This window comes from Lissotriton vulgaris, chromosome 2_1 (assembly GCF_964263255.1).
Source record: "Lissotriton vulgaris chromosome 2_1, aLisVul1.2, whole genome shotgun sequence".
Classification (NCBI taxonomy): domain Eukaryota; kingdom Metazoa; phylum Chordata; class Amphibia; order Caudata; family Salamandridae; genus Lissotriton; species Lissotriton vulgaris.
In genome coordinates this window covers 225,349,940-225,372,041 of record NC_141687.1, presented here as the reverse complement: position 1 = coordinate 225,372,041, position 22,102 = coordinate 225,349,940, and the positions used below count along the sequence as shown (strand labels likewise).

Below are 22,102 nucleotides of genomic sequence, written 5' to 3'. Positions count from 1 at the left end.
ACAAAGACATGCAAATCTCTTATGACAGTCCGTGAATCAGCGCTGCGATGGGGCCAGACCCACACAAAGCGTGTGCATGAATCAACTGCTACTAAGATGTACTTATACGCAGTATCAGAGGAGAAAGGACCGCAGTGATCTAAATAAACGCATCCTAGTGATATTATTAGATATATACAACTGTGTCTGTGGCGGACGCGCTGCAGTGGAAGGCTTAATCTGCTGGCAAATGTCACATTGAAGGACATAGTCACGCGTCTGTTTGTACAGTCCCCGCCACCAGAAACGTTGTTGCAACTGTGACACAGTGGCCGAGACGCCCGCATGCGCAGACGCCACACCTTCATGTGCCGCTGTAATCAATGTATTCCTGCAGTCAGAGTTGGGAATCAACCGATCCCCGACTTTAGGTAGTTTCACATAAGGAACCTTATCGGGACTTAAGTGGTATGTGAACTTCGAAGGGAAACCCGTAGGATATTTACCTCTCTTCTCAGTGGCAGCCACCGCCGCCAAGATGTCATCATCTATCTTACTTTTGGACCGTGTAACTGCGGCAACTAAATATGTAGATACCGCTGATTTCGCCGCTTCATCAGCAAGCGAGTTACCCACAGCGTGAACTCCAACATGGTGGTGGCCAAGAGTATGAATTACAAACACAAGTGGCAACCGCTCTTTGAGCTCAGCCACCCGGACCCAGATCATTTTATGTTTTATTGTGCTACCTTTGGAATCGAGAAAGTCATTCTGAATCCAAAAGAACAAGTTCTCATTTTAAGACACAGTAATAGGAATCACTCACAATTAGAGTCGTCACACTAGGATCCGCGTACTCTAATGCAAGCAAAAGAGCCCGAAGTTCTGCTAATTGTGCAGTGCAGTCCCCTAGAGTCTGCGTATGCACGACTCTGGACTTGAACTCTCGTTCACCATGGCACCGACCACAATGGCGCATGCGGAAACGTAGGCATGTTTAGAGCCATGCGCAACCTGCGCCGAACCATCAGTGTAAATGATGCAATGGAAATCCTCCAAAGGCCGCATAGCTAAAGGAGCTGGATGAACAAATTCATACTGCAAACACGCGTGCGACCGTAACGAGGCGTCAAAAATAAACGTGACATCCGAGGACGTCAAGGAAGCAGCCCATTGTATCCACCGAGGGTGCAAAGCTTTCGAATTTGGTACACTGGCTTTCGTAACTGCCTCCAAGGCAGGACACGGTGTATCAACCAAGATGCGTTTTCCCTGTGACAGAGCACGTTCCTTAAGAATCGCCATCTGTACAGCTGTCAAAACTTTCTCCACAGTGGAAAATCGCATTTCATCCAAAGTGTAAAAGTGTGACTTGTAAGCAATAGGTACTGTGTCGCCTTCATTAAAAGTAAGGTACGTGAAACCCACCGTCCCAGGGATGATTCTTATCACCAGGTTGGTATGGTGGTCACGTGTCAGTAAAAATTTAGAAGCGAGCAGTTCAGCTTGCAAAGATTGCAGAATAGCCGAATGCTCAGGCAGCCAGCATGATTTGGTAAAAGTTGGTTGTATCAAAACATACAAAGGCTTGATACGCTGGGCATATTCCGGAATGTATGTTCTCCCGAAATTTAAAAAGCCCAATAATGACTCTAATTTTTTCAGAGTTGTCGGAGCGCACAGTTGTGCGCATTTCTCCAGGAAGTGAGGAGCCAAACCTCTACCTTCATCATTGAGCTCGTAGCCCAAGAACAACACTGCATATTCTGCGATGTGTGATTTTGCAACATTGAATTTGTAACCCATGTCTGCAAAGCTACAGATCAAGCGGTCAACGTGACACAGATACTCCCAAACTTCGTCGTCTGTGAGATAAATGTCATCCACATACGAGCATGCATCCGGGTCTACTCTCGCTAAAAGAGAGACAAAGCGGGCAGTAAAAATCCCAGGACTATTCTTATAGCCCATAGGCAAATGTCGAAACTGTTTTTGGAAACCGCCGCAAGTAAAGGAGGTCCACTGGGAACTTAGACCATCCAATCGATGAGCATAAAAACCGTTGGAAATGTCAAGCGTGATCTTAAAACGCTTACGCTCAAGACTATCCACTAAAGCAGAGCCTTGAGTATTCTGTACTGCACAGGCACAGCAATGCGAGTTTAAATGCCGGTAATCCAACACCAAACGATATGAACCGTCTGGCTTGGTCACAGTAAAAAGAGGGTTATTCATAGGTGACACACGTTTCAATCACACCTTGATATTCCAATTGTTCAAGGATAGCCGCGACGGAAGCTTTTGCTTCACGTCGTATGGGATATTGCGGTTGAGGCTGTGGTTGAGACCGTAATGGAATTTTGTGGCTCGGGGAAAATGTATCCCAACCACAATGTGTACGGTACAGAGCCGGCGCTAGAGCCTTAGCCCACTCTTCTGCAAAATTCAGCGCATGCTCCTTCAAGACTGTGTGCGCGAAACTGGGGAGGATCACCTCCTCCCCTCGCGGAGCTGCGAGAACAAAAGGTGGGGGCCAGTCAGCCTCCGAAAGCAAAATGTCATTTGTAGACGAAAGATTTTCCCAAAATACCCCTTTTATGGTACGTTGTATATCACCTTCAATAAGCAGGACTATTTCATAAAGTCTGTCAGGGGGAGCAACTCTAGTATCAGCTGTTTCGATCACAACATAACGATCAGTCGCTGTCACCTTCTGTAGTGGACGCAGGGCCTCCCGCACTATGGTAATCTCCGCCGCGCTGTCCAGCAAGGTCAGAGCCCATGTCAGATTCCGAAGCCGCGTTCTCACTATCTGTGGCATATTTCGTTGTCAAGGCGGCGACTCTTCTTCTAAAACTGCGGTCTTTTCGGCGTAGAGCCGTCCAGCTTTCCTGCGCCTTTTTTCGGGCGGGGCTGGTCACGTCCTTGCTGGCCACCCCGACCCCTTCCGCCTCCTCCTCCACCGGTCGCTGAGGCCGATGAGTCCTGAAAGGAACGAGGAAAGCGTTGATCAGAAACCTGAAATCGATCAGGTGATTTAATCATCGCGCGATCGCGCAAGTCATAAACACGTTCTGTGGGCGCAGGCAATGGAGACGCAGGGCGAGACTCCTGTTTCTGTTGCTGTTGCTTTCCCTGTTTCTGTTTTTTAGGCCAATTATGTTTTTTGGACTTGGGCTGAACATCCGTTTCAGACTTCTGCCCTTGGGGTTGCGTTTTTTCTTTAGTCGAAAAAGGTTTTAGTCCCCTACTATTGCGACCCACGGTTTTATAAGCCGCCACAATAATCCTCGCTAACTGACAGGGTTTCTCGGCATCGGGAAGCGCCGCCAAAGCATTGGCAACCTGAAAGTTTACTGCATCCCCCTTGACATTAGCAAGAACGAGATCGCAAACCACAACAAAGGAGCCACACAGGCGCATACCCAATTCAACCCCAGACTCCCGTCCGTGGTCATCTTGAACACGTTTAATGAACGTAGGAAGGACAGCCATTGACGGAGTGCCGTAACACCTCGCATAGACCGCCGCCAGGACTCACAGTCACCGAGTTCAGGGGTCAAGTCTTTGGGCATACTAATCGTCATAATCCTGTGTTTTTCAACAGGAGACGTATTAGGAAATACAGCTTCCAGCTGGTCAATCTTCTCGGCAAGCCAGAAAGGAAAATCATCCTTATCCTGGGGACGCTTGCCCATCACAGCGTGACCATCACGGGACTGAGCTTCATACTGCCCTGTCCTGCCGCAAGCGCCGCACCCCCCGGCGGCCCACCCGGAAGGTTGCGGGTTATGTACTGCACCAAAGCTCGAATAACGCTAATGGAGACCACATGTAGTCTTCTCCCAACTCTGCCACGGTACACACTCCATGCAGAGGATGAGGCGTAAATGCAGCCAAAACAGGCCAACTAGCGCCTGGAATGGACAAAGGACCTAACCTCGGAGCGGACAAAGAATGGGGAAGGGCGCCACCAAACCAAACTCTATGCCGCCAAACATCATTAGGTACTTCCAGTGCCCTGTACGGTGTATATTCATTCGGTACAGGAAAGGGAGTGTAAGTGTGGAACACACCAGAATTCGTGCCCACAGCCGGAAATGTCACCCACGAATAAAAGATCTCGTATGGGTAAGCTGTCTCCGTACTCATCACCATTATCATGACCATGCCATCAACTGGAACTTCATAATTCTGCAAATGATTGCGCACCGCAATGCGACTATGCTGCAGAATGTCCACGGCAGCCATGACGGCACAGAAATATAGAAGGACAAAGTAAACTTTGTAGCACAACTGGGTAGTAATTCAAGAAACCGTTTAGGAAGAATCAAGCTTGAAAAGGAACTATTTCACAAACAGGTAGGTTTTTCCGACACCACTGTTTTCCGGAAACGACAGCGAAGGGGTTAAGGAATGAATGATATACTACTCAAGTGTCATGATATAAGACCACCAGAAACGTTGGGTGCCATGTAGCAGGGATTCCATTCTCTTATTGAACTGTGCATAGAGACTTGGAACCTCAGTGAATTAGGATGGCCCAAAACTCACCTCAGTACCCAAAATCCCCTTACCGAGCTAGCTACAGTGTCTCATTGGTCATAACAAACTCCCAATGTTTAGACAAACCAGAACATGAACTTAGAATACCTCAGGTTACGTGGAACACATAGACACTCTTTCGTTATACTATCATTTCAAACCAGAACGTGGAGTAAATGAGGACGCGTGCATATTTGAAATATTTATTTACTAATGCAGGGTTCTCAAACGCAGTATCTTAGATAACACAAGCAAACATATTATAATGAGCAAAGTTATCAGCATAGTTATTAGTCCATAAAAAGCAAAAGGTGACAACATGCTAAAATGTTGAAAAGAATAGGAGTTAACAACACCTAATTCTCACCCTCCCTAACTAGCATATTATATTATATCTAAGAAGGTCTCTTTGGGCTTTAGCAGGGCGACCCCATACCTCAATCGCTCAGTGGCAGAGGATCACATCATCTTCCACCAGCTCTCTGCATGCAAAACCCCATCAAGTGTGTTTGTGTGTTCTTTGCAAAGCAATATAAAACGCGCCTAAAGCCAGATTTGGCAGCAGCTGCATTTATGTTATGTCTAGGAAAGTGCGAAGATCAGACCTTACAATAACATCGTGTTTACTTATCCTTCAAGGCTTCAGCACTCACTGTACAGACACCGTATACTAAGCAATGTTATCAGAGCAATAACATATTATTCTCGTATAAATCACAACGCTCTTCTAGGCTGAAAGCGAAAGCAATAATTATGTTTCGTGTGCAGAAGCAGCAAAAGGTAAAATGGCGTTTAATCATTTAATAAGCTCATGCTAACTTAACACGGTATATAGATAAGCAGTAACTATATGACAAAAGTGCAAGCTTCCGCATTCATTGTGCGTTGGAGCTATTAAAAGCAAAGCAATGTTCACTTTAAGGGCTGCTTGCATTGGGTCTTTGCACATCATAAATAGAATACTCCAAAATCCTTGGAGTAGTCCCCCACACACTGAAGCTGTTGCAAACTCTACCCCCCAATCGGCTATGTGTTAGTGATTACCCCCTCTCCGCCCATTACTTGGCAATTTGTGCCCCTGCATTGTTTCCATGGACCCCATATCTTTTCGAAAATGCGCAGGCAGCCTCGGGAGCGGTATGTTACCTTTTCCGCAAGCAGGCCCCAGTCCAGGCCCTCCTTCCAGTCGCTAGTCACAGGGGGCCTGTCTGCAACCCATAGACAGGCTAAATTGCATTTCACCACACCTGCAGCCATGTTGAGCCAAGTATTAACATGACTGGGCCATTTCTCTACCAACGACAATCCCAACAGCAACCATTTGGCCTCAAGCAGCACAGGTAGGCCGGTCACCTCCCTCGTTGTCTCAATTATTTCAGTCCAAATGTTTTGGATATGTGGACAGGTCCAAAGTGTGTGATAGAACGTGCCCACACCAACACAACCCCTGGGACACTTGGCCGAGTCGATACAACACATATTGAACACACTTGACCTGGAGAGGTAGGCCCTATGTAGTATCTGTAGCTGCAAAAACACTAAGGTGGAGGAGGACCTAGGGGAGGTTTATAGACCACGTTCTGGATACAATCCCCAAAGAAATTATTAACAACACAATGTACCAGAGGGTCTCAAAAAAGTGCCCATAAATGTAAAGAAACTATCCAAGTCACCCGCACCACTGAATCAATGCAACACAGGAATTTCTCAAAGGATGAGGAAATTACCCATCAGTCACCATTCGGATCCGCCCTTCATCATTTGGGATTTTATCCGAACCACCCGTCTGAGAAAAATCAGTGCCACAAACTGAGGTCAACCCGGTGGTAAGGGGGTCCCTCAGAGGTTAAGGACACTAACAGTGTGGTCTACCACTCGATGATACTGAGTGGACAAAAATATGGGACTGGGGTGTGCAGTGCAGGAAAAAGTGAGTAAGGAAAGAAACCAAGACAAAAGAGTGTGTTAAAATTGGTTTAGAAAAGGCACAAGATAACATTTATTCTATGCGTGCCTCATACACCAAGATTAAAAATATGTGCGGCCTTAAGCAGTCTGATTATGTAGACTGCCTGAGGTAGGGATGGTCGACATGTTTCTGCAAAATGGGGACTATTACGTCCTTGCATTCATCAGGACCAAAAACTAAACAATTAGAGCTACTGCACTGCGTGAAAATAATAATAAGTGAAGTTAAAAAGGTGACACAAGGAAATATAAAACAAGTGCTAACAGTCACCTGAGTAATCCGAGTGCCCTTACAGTCAGTATAGATCACTGTGGAAAGAAAAAGGGGGATAAGGGGTATGGGTAAAGCTATCAAACATTCATAGGCTATGTAGTGAGTCCATAATCTATGGATCAATCTTAAAGTCACACCATAGTAGTTGATCAAAACGATCTTAAGAATAGAGCCTGATATTTATACAATTGGGAAGAATTCTTCATTTACCCAATGTCGTACAGTCCTTACCTTGATCTGTAAGGTGGACTAGCCTCACCCCACCTGGCAGCGGCTCAGGGGAAGATGAAGCACCGCTCTACAAAACATGTAAACCACATGTCAGTTACAGTTTGCACAGAGAATACAGAACACCTCTCTTTACCAATGGCTGGTTGTCAAATGGGACTTGCTTCTCTAATCGAAGGTGCCTTTTACTAAAATAAACGGTGCCTTTCATTAAAAGGAGGGAGATTCCACAGTGAACCTATGGCTCTTGGAGGGTCTTCACGTGGTCTGGTGTGCACCAGTCTGTCTCTAAGATTGGGGCCCCTCTTAAATGAGACCAGAGGGCGAGGAAGAGTAAGTCGTCCCGAATTTAGTATTGGCCAATGTTTCTTGACCATGCTCTGAATACTGTTGGAAAGATGCCCAAAAGTATGAACAAAAGAGAGGCGATCCAGAGGAGCCTTGGGGGGCCTAGGTTCCAACAGAGCCTCACGATTGTTGTTCATTGCCCTTTTCATGGACCTTTGCACAAGTCGAGGGGGGTATTTACGGGCAACCAGCTGCGTGCTCAATGCATCAGAATGTTTTTTGAAAGCTGCCTTTGTAGAACAGTTCCTATGAACTTGTAGGAACTGGCTAAAGGGGAGGCTTTCCTTTAGTGCCTTGTTGGACGACTTACTCTTCCTCGCCCTCTGGTCTCAGGGACACCACCCTTGTGGCAATTGTCAGGTTTGTGCCCAAACTACAAAATCACTGGAGATTGATATTGGCACTTCTAGACCCTGGAAACAGTTAAAATTTACTAACTGCAACAGTGATCATGTGATCTATCTTATTACCTGCCCTTGTGGCCACAAGTATGTGGGCATGACCACACGTAAGGTCCGTATACGGATATCGGAACATAAGAGTACTATCCGTTGCGCCAGACAAGCCACAAAACTAACTGCTCATTTCTTAGAGGCAAAACATCTAGCCACTGAATTTCAGTGGACTGTCTTGGAACAACCTTTCATTCCCACTCATAAAGCAGATGTGGCTAAATACCTAATGAAAAAAGAGCAAAGATGGGTACTGAAACTTAAGACACATAAAGAGGGCTTAAACGATGATATCCCTTGGTCCACACTGCAGTCTCTCTTTTATTACCCATAGGCCGCTATACATCCTGTTACTACGTTGGATCTTCTGCCACTGATATAACAAATCTAGCAGTAGGATATACACTTTTGTCTCTTTCCATAGATTTTCACACTGGCCCTCTTTACTATACCCTTAGTGGCATGTTCATTACTTTGGAAGCGACACCCTCACGTTTGGCTCTTCTGCCACAGATATAACACACTAGCAGTAAGATACATACTTCTGTCCCCCTGCATAGATCTACCGTGTGCTCAGCAGCATGGGATGAACTGCCACCCAGTTGGGAGTTTTTCCTCATTTTATCTGGCCCTGGATGCGCTCGTTTTTGTTATTGTTTACTTTTTCCTCCCTCATGGTCGGTCAATGACCTATCAATGTCCTGAGGGCGATTAACCAATGAGCGCGCATTTTGTATTCGTTAGATCACTTCAACCAATGATATCGCGCGTTCAAACACCCCACGTGACCCTGTGTCCTATGGCAACGCGCGTTATAACTAGTCTCGCGCCTTACGTCTGGTACCTCTCCAGTCGGCCAGGACGCCGGCCCCGGAGTACCGACGGTAAGGTAAGAAGAGCCCCTTTCTTTTCTTTTCTTTTCCCGCTAAGCAGCGCCTCCGTTTCCCCGCCACGCTATTACATGCTGGCACTAGTGCGGTGGATGCGGGGGAGACCTTTCTCGTTTATGTTAGCGAAAGGCACCTTCAACAGGCAAGACGAGCCCTTTTCGTCTTCCGCTAAGCAGCGCCTCCGTTTCCCCGCTATGCTATTACACACTGGCACTAGTGCGGTGGATGCGGGGGAGACCTTTTTCGTTTATTTTAATGAAAGGCACCGTTTATTTTAGTAAAAGGCACCTTTGATTAGAGAAGCAAGTCCCATTTGACAACCAGCCATTGGTAAAGAGAGGTGTTCTGTATTCTCTGTGCAAACTGTAACTGACATGTGGTTTACATGTTTTGTAGAGCGGTGCTTCATCTTCCCCTGAGCCGCTGCCAGGTGGGGTGAGGCTAGTCCACCTTACAGATCAAGGTAAGGACTGTACGACATTGGGTAAATGAAGTATTCTTCCCAATTGTATAAATATCAGGCTCTATTCTTAAGAGCGTTTTGATCAACTACTATGGTGTGACTTTAAGATTGATCCATAGATTATGGACTCACTACATAGCCTATGAATGTTTGATAGCTTTACCCATACCCCTTATCCCCTTTTTTCTTTCCACAGTGATCTATACTGACTGTAAGGGCACTCGGATTACTCAGGTGACTGTTAGCACTTGTTTTATATTTCCTTGTGTCACCTTTTTCACTTCACTTATTATTATTTTCACGCTGTGCAGTAGCTCTAATTGTTTAGTTTTTGGCCCTGATGAATGCAAGGACGTAATAGTCCCCATTTTGCAGAAACATGTCGACCATCCCTACCTCAGGCAGTCTACATAATCAGACTGCTTAAGGTCGCACATATTTTTAATCTTGGTGTATGAGGCACGCATAGAATAAATGTTATCTTGTGCCTTTTCTAAACCAATTTTAACACACTCTTTTGTCTTGGTTTCTTTCCTTACTCACTTTTTCCTGCACTGCACACCCCAGTCCCATATTTTTGTCCACTCAGTATCATCGAGTGGTAGACCACACTGTTAGTGTCCTTAACCTCTGAGGGACCCCCTTACCACCGGGTTGACCTCAGTTTGTGGCACTGATTTTTCTCAGACGGGTGGTTCGGATAAAATCCCAAATGATGAAGGGCGGATCCGAATGGTGACTGATGGGTAATTTCCTCATCCTTTGAGAAATTCCTGTGTTGCATTGATTCAGTGGTGAGGGTGACTTGGGTAGTTTCTTTACATTTATGGGCACTTTTTTGAGACCCTCTGGTACATTGTATCTGTAGCTGCACCAAGCAAAACCAAGCCCTTATAGCAATCTCACTGGGGCTCTGCAATGCCTCAATCCACTCCTTGTCGTAGAATTTAACATATTTATTGCACAAGTGGGGCCTTGGGAAAGAACTTGTCACATTTTTTATTCTAACAAAATAAAGTTATTTCAGGTTGCAATGAACATCAATTTAAGAATCACACACTAATTTGTTCTAGGCAAATTAGTTTTCGGCAACATGTTAGGAAAAAAAAACACTTCTGGGTTATACCAGTGTGACCCATTACTTTACGCATACTTTGCAGTGCCCCGGCACCTTCTCTTTTTTTAATTCCACCTCAGTCCCCTCATGTCTTCATTCTGGTCCACAACCAGCCATCGTTTGTTGACTTTTCGACTTTGATCCCTTTTGCTGTCCTGTCCCTCTCCCACCCTTTCACCGTGCTAGGAACAACATCCTATCTTTGCCCCATTTTGCACAGATTATTTGGAAAGAGATGTTAACTGCTTCATCGTAATACTTCATCCTCTAATGTTTAATTCCCAATCCCTAAGGTGCTTCTCTGTAATTCCCCTCTTCCATTCCTTACTTCCCTCTCCTCACCCACATAATCTTTGTGCATTGCCCTTATCCTATTACCCTCTTCCCTCTCCTGACATGGACAATTCTCCTCAGCACAACTCCTCATAGTCACATTGCACATTATAAGAAGTGAAGACTTTCCTCAGTTCTGGGAGATGGGTCTCTCTTCTACACCGGCCTTCTCCCACACACCTACACCACGCTACACCTCCACCCTATCCAAGCATGAAGAGAATGATTGTTCTAGTCAAGGAGAATAGGAGCTTCCTCTCTCCAGTGAAAATGTATTACAAACAAACCCTATTTCGTGATCTTCAATAACACCTGGCTTCTTAGTGGACCTAACTTTAGATTTGGGGACTTACAATTTAGATTTTCCCAACAAGGGCCAGCCTAGCAGTGTTGGAAAGAAATTGATGATCCCAATGACAAGCTGCCAGTCAGCTTGAACACAGACATCTAACTCAATATAACCTCTCCTTGTCTGCAAAATTCAGCCACAGTAGATGAGATCCTGGTTACTGGAGGGTTTATCATTCAGTCTCCGGACGTTTTTAATGACTCTTCAATTACTGTAGTTTTGTTGAACAGTGAATACAGTTTTCTGTAAGTGCATTATATCTGTGCCTCTTTCTCTGCAAAAGATCTGTGCAAAATTATGCCATGTTCGAAGACTCTACGTGACATCATTAGCTAGATCAAGCGTTTCATTGACGGACCATTCACAAATAAGGACACTACATAAAACCCAACCCATTCACTTCAGTCTTGACCTGCAGCACCTCCAGATATTTCAGAACTTGCTATTCTACACCCATATAGCTCCGGATACAGATCACAGCTGAGATGCACTAGTAATTTCAATGTTTAGCCAAACACACTTCTCTCAGCTATAACTCAAGCCAAAGCTACATGATCCTTTCCTATTCCAATATTGAGACCTGTACACAACTTAACCAATATTCCTCTGTTCTGATCGGTAACAACTTTGCTATTCTAAATTAGGATCCCACATGCAACTCTTCCAATGCACCGCAATCTGAACATTTCAAGACTGATGCAACTGTAGCACTGGGATTACATACCTAAGGCACTTGAATTCTGACCTATGGTACATAATGAGATTCGGTCAGTGAAATTCATATACAGATATGCTCATGCTCCTCGAGGCTGCCCTGCAGCACCCTGATTTACTGTAGCTATAACTGGCTCCATCAATAACTTTGTCCAGTGCCTTTCCTGTCAGCCCTAATAGTCTAGTTCAAGGGATCTTTGACTCTGCCCCAGTTCATTGGCAATCTGAATCCTTTTTGCTTATTCAGGGGTCAATCCAAGCTCACTTGTGATTGGTCAGTTAAGGGTGTGTCAAATATGTTGGGCTTTGGGGCATGTTAGCAGATTCACAAATGTCTGGCCTCAAAGCAAGTGACTGTTCCCTTCACATCCTAAAAGGATTATGACATTTCCATTATGTACAATTTACCAAGTATTACATAACTTTAAACGTAAAAAACCTACCTGGTAATGCAGCTAATACTTTGAAATCAATATTTAAAAAAAAAAAAAAAAAATCAACCTGAGTTTTCTTGTAAATTTTAATCCCTACATCCAAAGTAAGCAGACATTACCGCGGATAAATACATTAGTGTAATCCATGACAACCACTTACCACAGGAGGATTTAAAACCCAAGGTCTTGGAAGCCAGGCGCCCCATTAGCCGTGCCAGAAGAAGCTGCAGATCTAATCCCCAGGTAAGTGCAACATCGGGTAGCCCATAAGCAACAACTGTGAATTTGTAGCCCCATTCATTATTGCTGCTATCTGAATGAAACAGGAACTGCAGACGCGGACCAGCCCTGATGGTCACTTTCTACCAAGAAAAGAGGCAGTAGTTACAATTCTGGGTTAAAATAAAAGTCCTCAATTACAGCCATCGAAATGGGTGAAGATGTCTTTTTAAACAGTAACAAAGGTCATGTGTAATGTAAGCAACTAGGAAATATACAACAGGAAACATTTTTACTGTATATATCTATCTCACAAAATATATTTTTGTGGAGTCTGAATCAGAGCTATAAAATCTTGGTTATAATGTCATCCTTTTTGGAAAAATACTTTAGGAAGCCATCTATGGAGTATTGCTATCTCTTATGTCTAAGAACACTTAATGGGAATTCATTGTAACATAAAAATGATTATGAGCTCTAAAGTGAACAGAATGTTACATATATATATAAAAGATGTTCTCCAATATTGTTACTTTTAACTGTTTTAGATGTGAATTGTCGGGTGAAAATGAAACAAGTAATATGCCTTCAAAACATAAGCAGTTTAAAAGGATTATTTTCTAAAGTTAGTTCATCTTAGCTATATCCATACCTCCCTCTCCAGCAGTGACTACGCCATCTGGCACCCATTTTGCTTATATTCTGAAGCATGTAAAACAGACAAGCAATACCAAAAGTAAACAACTGACCAGGGAGTCTGGGAAAGAATCATGAGAATCTGTAAGAGTTACCAATGCTGGAGAACCACCTTTACCGGTGCATAGCTTATTTTGCTCCAGCACTGGCTCTTTGGGACATAAAAAACATGGGTACACTGGGCTTGACTCTTTATAACCCTCTAATCAGTGGCTCATGATATGAGTCAATAAGTATGCCGTCATGATATAAAAAGTCAGATCTTAAGTAAACACTGATTTTAATGCCATCTCTCTTATTCGAACACCTTGATTTATCAGTTTCACTTACCTCCACATTTGTTTCTTGCCTGATTGTCTACCTTTTGCTCTTTTAGTTTCCATCTTATCACCACCAAATTACTATTCCTGCCTCACAACTCACTGTCCTTCAATAAATGTTTCTTTCCGGACTCCCAGCTCAATTTTTCCCATGACTATTTTCTTCCTTCTTTCATCCTCAGTTGTGCACTCACCATTCTCACCCAATTTCTTCATTGTCTCAATCCACCCTGCCTTTATTTCCAATTCGAATTTGTTCACCTTTACTCAACAAGCTGTTTTCGGTTACCAACCTTTTGACCTTCTTCTGCTTTCTTTCCGATGTGGCTCACTATTTTTTATTTTGTGTTGCCTTTTAACACATCTCCATCTTTCTACCCTCACATTTCCCCATATTAATTTATTCAATCTGCATTTTTCTTATGATGGAAAATATTTCATTTATTCCTTTTTCTAACATCCATTATCCTTTTTTTTACAGAATTGTTTTGTTTTTGTCTTTGTTTTTGCCTTTGAACATTTTTTGTTTCAACCTTCAACTTATGTCCTATTTCCACCTCACTTTTTTCCCCTTTCTTTCGCCTTTTTCTTTCTTTTCACATTCACATATTTTATTTCTTTTTTGCTTCCTTTTCTCTCACTTTCTTTTTCTTTCCTTATATTTAGTTCTTTCCTTTCATCTTTTTTATATCACATTCCTTTTCATATTCCTTATTTTTCTAGTCATCTTTTCCTGGTTTTGTTTCCATGTTGTCATTCATTCCTTTCATTGTTAACTACTTTATTTCTTTAATGTATACCTACTTTCATTTTTGAATTCATCTTTGGTGTATCTGGTCTTGCTTTTATCCAGTAACCCTCCCTTTCAGATGTTTTTGTCTGGCTTTCATCCTACTTTTCTGATCTAATTTCTTCAATCTTCATTAGTTAAATCCTTTTAATTCTTCCTGATCTCTTTACCCTAATTTTTTCATCTTCCAATCCTTTAATTTCTTACATCTTTGCATTTATTTACCTCCTTTTTATCCTCCCACTCTTACACACTTGAAGGTTTAGTTTTCATCCTATCCTGTCATTATTTCTATCGGTCTCTTGAAGTCCACTTTTCTTACTTGCTTTTTTCCATCTGTTTTTCACATCCCAACGCTTCAGGTCCTAAATTCTATTCTCTTGCACCATTATTTATGATCTTCTGCTTGAAGTCCTGCATCTCTGACCAAAGGCTTAACGTGACACCGACATGCAACAGCCAAGCCTCAATACCCCTGCTGTAGCTAATGAAGTGGGTGCCTCATAGCTGCCTTGCCATTCTCTTTTGCCGGTTCTGTGCATATCTGTAGGAAAATTGCACAGCTGTGGGCTTAGCGTAATCAAAGGAATCACAGCTAGTACTATTTAGATACACCTTACGTTTTCAGTAGCTTGTGGGGTTTGGAGGTGCCTAATATGGGCTAGTCGCTAGTTGTAAAGATAGGAGAACTGTCATAGTGCACTGTTATTCAATAACATGTGTGAAAGGACACTATTGACTTAGGATGGTCAGTGCTATCTAATTTTGCTCACAGATGAAGCAGGAGCCCATGCCCAGTACGATGCCCTGTTGTGTGCCGATTTTTTCCATGACTCGGAAGCTTGCTGATTCAGTGCTGGAGCGTGGTCTGAAACCAGATTGGCAGTCTTGTAGGATTGTACTGATGTAAACATGGTCTACTGATTGGATATTGACTACGTTTGCGGGTTAATGAGGGCATGGCCTGCAGGGTTACATTTTGCTTTTTTCCAATGATGGGGTATTACTCCAGTTTTACAGGGAATATACTGACAATGGCTGCAACTGCTTCTCAAGCAAGAGGGTTAATGATTCTGCTACGGAGAAAAGTAATCCCCATATGTCGAAAGTTTGTGGTTGGTAAAGTTGTTAGAAAGATCTGTATGAGGGGACAATATTAAGGAGATCCACTCCAATATACCACATATGGGGAAGTGAGAGATGGCAGTAACCCGTCTGTGCTATTAAGTTAATACTAGACCTGGTCTTTTGTTGGTGAATAACTGAATAATGGCATTCCAGTTGCCAGTTTATTATATCAGAGACGTTATCGGATTTAAGTGAAGCATTCCAAATGGGTTCTGATGAAAGCCTTGATCACTGTAAAGATGCAGATTAATGGTTGGTGTGTCACATGTGGGTTTCTGGGAAAGAAGCAAACAAGATCTGTCTCATATTTGGGTTTTGTTCTGTTTCTTTTCTTGCTCACAACTCATTTACAATCAGACAGTCCTTCCATCCATCATATTATAGAGTGCACAAAGTAACAGTGTAAAAGTATGAACATAATGCACGAGATGCACTGTGATGGAGCAAACAAGAAGCGTCTAATGCTTGTTCCGCTGAAGTAGATAATCTGACATTTCTATCGATACAGTGGGTCGAGAGCCAAACCCTTCCCTCCATATTAAGTGGTAGATACAGTTTATAAACAAGTAAGTGACTGAATCTATCAAAAGCATACTTCTTGAGTAAAGTATGCTGGTGTGACTTTCTCTAGCCACACAAAATGTGTCACAAGTATTGCATGCTGTATTTATGTGCTTCCCCTAAAGAGTTTCAGTCTACCCATGAGCAACAGCAATACGGTTCATTCTCTTCTTTCTTACCATTCCTTTTTCCCCAGTCTGTGACTTCAGGCAGCTGTTGTCCATCTAGGACAAATAATGCAGCAGCGGGATGGAAGAATCATTTTCACTACTGCAAGAATTTAGCTGAAAAAACACTTTGTCTTCTGAATGCTTGAACCTATTGTTCGGTCTGTCTAAACTTGGGCATGGTCCGTCTAGATTTCCAGAGGGCAACCCATGTCAGTTTGGCCCAGATTTTGTATACCTTTCAGGAGGACAATAGTGCATTAAGGCAACAAATGACAGGTGAGTCTTCGGCATTCCTAAATAAGTTAAAGGCAAGGCTTCGGCATACCCAAATAACTTGGGGTTGACCGGCCAAGGTGGTAGCCTGGCCTTTGAACTGGGTTATGTCAGGTGTGAACTTGCTCAGTGTAGTACTGCTAACGCTCCCAGTCGAGACTGGGATCCTATAGACTGCTTGCTGGAACTGCAGGATCTCTAGGCCTCACTATTAACCAACATTTTTAATGCCGTAAGAAAATTGGGATCACCAGTATCCTGGAAAAAAACAATATTAATTCCGGTCTTCAAGAAAGGAGACAAGGCATTACCTACTAACTACAGACCTATCTCCTTGCTAGATGGCAGAGCTACATTGATAGTGAAATAGATTAGGGCACTGGGTTGAAGCGAGGAATGTTCTTATACAAACAGTATGGTTTTCAAAAAGGTAGTGGGACAATAAACCAATAAGCATGGTAATCGCTAAACATATAGCGGCAAATAAAGGTCAAATATAAATGGTCTTTCTGGGCCTTTTGGCCTCTGTAATTGCGTTACCCATTCGAAGCTGTGGTCAGTAATGGAAGGTATGGACATAGATAAAACTATCATTGTGTTTATCCGCCAGATGTACTCCCAGGCAACCGCTTGTGTCCCATGTGGGAAGAATGGAGAGTGCACAAGGCCCTTCGAGATTCATTGAGGTGTCCCCTTTTTTATTTTTATTATATACCAGTGGTGGAGACATACTGCATATCAAATGTGTCCCTTTGCGTATACTCCTCTACCCAGATCATGATGATGTGGTCCTCAAAGCTAGAACTGAGAAGGCACAGCAGAAACTGACAGAAGAGTATTCTAGTTTTAAGCAAGGTTTGGACCTGCGTGTTAATGTGGCAAAATCGTCTGTATTAGCGGCTGGGGATCGATTGAATAGGTTTTCATCTTTCCTGCTAGATTCTAGAAGAATGGAGGTGGTTGAAACATTTTCTCACCTGGGGATCCTCTTTGACAGTAAACACCCTTAGAAACACATGGTGGACAACAGAGTTGGCCATCTTTTCTTTTATTAAAAACGTGGCTCTAAACCTATCCCAGAAATACTGACAGTGTATGAGGCAAAGCAATCTCTTTAGCCACATAAGGGGAAGGGGTATGGGGCATAGCGGACATAGGTTCTTTCCAGTGTAAGGAAGACAGCTTTATTAAAAGGCTGATAGCTGCACCATGTAGCTGCTCAAATTATAATTGTCATGCTGAACTAGCTGCCCCATATCTTTCAGACATTGCTTGTCTCACTCCCACCTTATTGTGGAACTCAATATGGCACAGGGAGCTGGTGAGCTTGAACCAGATTTTTCTGAGGGATTGTTTAAGGTTGGATCTAACCGCAAGATCATGTAGCTGCACATTGAGGGCTCTTGTTCTATCAGAACTAGGTCCGGCTTCGCCTTCCTGGCCCGGGTCCAAACCTGGCGCCCAGTTCCAAAGTCAGCAGCTCTTGCAGTTACTACACTTCCTGTCCACGTTTGACAAAGTGAACGAAAACGTAACCTTGTGTTTCAGCTGTGTCACTTGATGGAGTCTACTTAAAGTGACACATTTTTGTTTTGTAACTAAACTGTGATGGGAAATAGCCAAAACATTGCTTTTTTAGAGACCTTTTTGCAAACACTCAAAGTTATCGTTTGTTCAATTGGGAAACGGTTAGGACTTAAGCAGTTGGGATGGTCGCACTTTAACAATTTGAAACCACAAACTGCTCAATGGCAATTTTGACTGTTTAGGCTAATAGAATTGAGCAATATTTGTTTTGAGCAATATCTTTGCCCACGCACTTGGGCACTGCAAATGAATGGATTTTTTTAGAGCTGCCTTTTCTGCCCGTGAGTTAACAATGGCAAGTGGTGCTTTTTAACCGCTTGCCGTATTGTACATTGTAACCTATTTTAGCAAAAATCGGTGTGGTGACAGCCTGTTGCTTGTTTTTCTCCTGCCTCATCTTGAAACAGAGGAGTTGGGAACTTGGGGAGAGGAGTTGCGCTAACTGCTAGGGCGGTTGACCTCGAATCTGGGGAACTGGGTTTGAGTCTCACTGAACATCCTGTGATTCTGGGCAAATCTCCCCATGCCTAACAAAAAATGAATGTGTCCTCATGTATTGCAACTGGTGCTATGTAAAGCGCTCTGATACCCGATTCTGGTCAAGTTCGCGCTACATAAAACTCTGTAAAAAAAAATAAAAAAATTTGAGAACCCATTGAGTTGTGCCCTCATCTCTAAGGTGAGGATTAACCCCTTGGGCGCGGCCGCGATTCTGCGCGGCACATTCCGATCGCGGTTGCAGTCATGACAGCCAGGAGCCGTCATCAGCACACGAGCACTGTGGGCCATGACGGCTCCCGGCCGTCATCAGCATGGAAGGGTTTAAAGAAATCTGAAAGGAGTATAACCGAACAATAGCCATGGTAATACTCTACCAAAAGTTCCCCTCCCATAACTCAGTTTATCGATTCTTATTTAGCCTCCAACTCCAACCGCTAAACTGGTTCATTTTGACGGGATTTTGACTAAATTATATCCCTTTGATGCTGGGTTATCCCAGCAACGTTCATTCGGAGAGTGACCTCAACTAACCCCCTATTATGCAGACAGATTAATATGTATTCTTCTTCTGCAGTTCTTTTGATGCCCGTAGGAAGAGATTTATTATTCCAATTTTGTGTAAATATAACTTTAGGCGCTGCCAACCCGCTATATATTTCTTTCAAATTTTGGCTGATCCCTTAGTATGGTATTCTCTGGCTTAATTCACTCGGGTCGCAATGAAGATTAGGAGAGCCCAGATACCCTTTGATGCCTGATAAAAGAGGCAGCTAGTTACAGAGTCATTGTTTACATGATTTTAACGATACAACTGCATGCCCTGGAAAAATGTTTATGATGATGTAAGGTTTTTAAGTAATTATTTATTGCGCTCTTTTATTTATAAAGGAATCTACTTGTAGTAGGTTTTTAACTAAATTTGTACTGTAATATATATTTTTGCACATTATATGCTACAAATATATAGCGAAATAAAGAGTATTGAAGATGATGACAAATGTGAGAATAACATGGTGGACACAAATACGCTCCTTCAGCAACTAAACGGGTTGCAGTCCACGAACAAACATAAAATACAAACATAGTCAGTCATCTGTGATTGATCTAAAATCAAGAATGATATTTCGTCCAAATGCATTCCAGCCCCCAACTCCTGGGGGTGGGTTCGTCTGTCAACCAGTCTGCAGACTTGACAAGTATTGAAGCTATTAGTGGTGGAAGAGCTCAGATCACTGGTGGTCCAGGTGGCACCCCAAAACGTTTCTACAGGGTTATCAGCAAGTATTTATAAACCAGTGCCAATTGCCTTTTATTGGAGATGAGTATCCCCCATAACAATCCAAAGTGGCTTTCAGTCTGTCCTATTTTGGTGGGTATCACAGTCTTGTGGTAAATACACTTGCAGTTTTAAATTCTCTTTGGCCGCTGTTACTAACCTGTTTGCATGTCCTGTCTGTTTTCAGAAAATCAGACCTTAAAAGGACTTCCTAGATCTTCAACACTCTGGTGTAAGTAGTAAATTAACCACTTACCTGGCTAACGTATGCTCACTCACCAAACATTCGACAGACATTTATAACATTCTCACGGATTCCAAACTGATTTATTTTTACTCATGTAGACCTGGCTCAGAGAGGCTTCCAACCAAGCGATTGGTTTGATGCTCCCTTCAAATTATTTAAATCTTCAACTGGATAGAGAGGGCCGCAAAGAGGGTGGAGTAGCAGTCAGATTCAAGCATAGTTTTCAAGGCCATGCATTTCTCTTAGATAACGCACTGCAAGCAGAAGGGCTTGGTTTTTCTATTAATAAATCCCACTCCTGACCTGGCTGGACGATAGACAAGAACCCCAGAGAGGGTATAATTGGGAGATATTCCGTCCACTGGGGAGATAGTGGCCCCTCTCTGTGCAAAGAAGTTGGCTAATTTCATAGCTTTAGGAGATTTTACATTTCCACCAATGGATCAATTTGCCCACGCATGTGGCAGGTTACACTGTAGATTATTTTTTTCTAATATAAATTTGGCAGGACTGGATCGTCTTAATCAGGTGGCTTGTCAGATCATCGGCTCATTTCAATCCATTTTCAATCCCATTTAAGCCCTCCTCTACAATATCCATCACACGACTCACGATCATGGAGATCAGTTAATAAGGATTATCTTACATACACTGTACGCTTCTGTTCTTGGCATGTAGAGCTGTAGAATCATATGCTTTGCATACTCCTGTCATCTAGTTGGGTCCGGATGTTTGCAAGTTGTTTTTCTTCGAAGAAGTCTTTTACAGTCACAAGGTAAGGTAACTACTCATTTCGGTAATACTGCGCATGGGTATCAACTCCATTGTTAGAATGTTTTCCCACAAGAGTTTGAGAATGGACTAAGTAAATGTAGTATTGAGATGTCCATGCGTATGTAATGTGAATAATAAGAACTGCAACAACCATAGGTGTCGAGGGAGGAGGAAGGGCACATGTGAATCTACAGTTCTACATGGCAATATCAGATGTTTACAAGGTAAGTACGTAATCCATTCGAGGCATGTGTCTTGTAGATACGCATGCTTTGCATAGACTGTATCGTAGTGGCTAACCACTGGGTGTTGCAGTTGTTTCAAAAAGTGTTTTTAGCACTGCGTGGCCCACATTAGCTTGTTGATATGCTAATAATATGTTGATATGCTAATACATCCACACAATAATGTTTGTTAAGTGTGTGTGGTGTATACTGGTGAGGGGTCCGAAGAGTACTCGAAGAGGTTACACATTTAACAATCCATGACAACACCCTGGAATGTCTGCTGGGTCTCCGCAAATGTACCAGGTCCCTGAGGGTCCAGTTGCGCTTCCTAGACATAGCTCTTATATTAGCCATAAGAGGGATTACCATGAGATGGAAATCTAGATTCCCCCCATTAACTATGTGGCAGGAAGATGTGATCCGATGGTGTGGGGCAGAGAGCGCATCACTTAGACGAGAGGAGGCAAGAGGGCTACGGAAACTCCCCATTTCAATGGAATGGGACTGCATGCTAGAGGATTTTAGAAAGTTAGACCTTATACCTGAGCCTGTCACCCCTACTCCATAATGTATCCATATCACTACATAACACACAACACAGACCTCTTATGGCCATATCTACACCCAGACCGCGCTCTACCAGCAATTGGAAACAAAAAGCTATCTAGACAGCTGAATGGTACTAGGCTGAATGTCATACAACAACAACAAAAAAGTAGACCAGGAGGGAGGATGGAGGGAGGGAAGGGGTAGTTCTAGTTAACGTAACTGTTCAAAAGGTATTTTAAAATGCAACCATTCCAAGAGATAACATTGTACCTTAAAAGTATGCATTACTGGTCTTACATTAGTTTTTATTAGGATTATACCATGATGGATTATCATTCACAACCAGTCAAACTAATCTACAAATAAGAAGTTATTTGGCTAAAATGGCACAACAAAAAACGAAAATGCTGTAATGTACTAGGTTAAAACATTGTCTTCACTCTCTCAATAAAGTCTGTTAAAAATAAAAGTGTGTGTCATGTAGACCATGTAGCTGCCTTACATATGTCATCTATGCGAATGTTGCCTAAGAGTAGAATGTGCGTTAGGAGGTATAGTTAAAGTTCTTTTAGCTTTAACATAGCAAGTTTGAATATATTTAATAATCCATCTAGAAATACTGGATTTAGAGATCAGATTTTTTTTTTTGAGGTGGAGCAAAAGCAACAAAAAGTTGATTTGCAAAAACCT

The 22,102-nt window shown here is 42.9% G+C and overlaps 1 protein-coding gene across 1 annotated transcript in view; it reads right to left on the bottom strand.

Annotated features, from left to right (window-relative positions):
• The window catches only part of ZZEF1 (zinc finger ZZ-type and EF-hand domain containing 1), a 1,733,356-nt gene that overhangs the window by 1,095,283 nt on the left and 615,971 nt on the right, over positions 1–22,102 (bottom strand). The window contains exon 24 of the mRNA XM_086954803.1: positions 12,255–12,456. Coding sequence (XP_086810929.1) covers positions 12,255–12,456 — 202 coding nt within the window. The remainder of the gene's footprint in view (positions 1–12,254; positions 12,457–22,102) is intronic.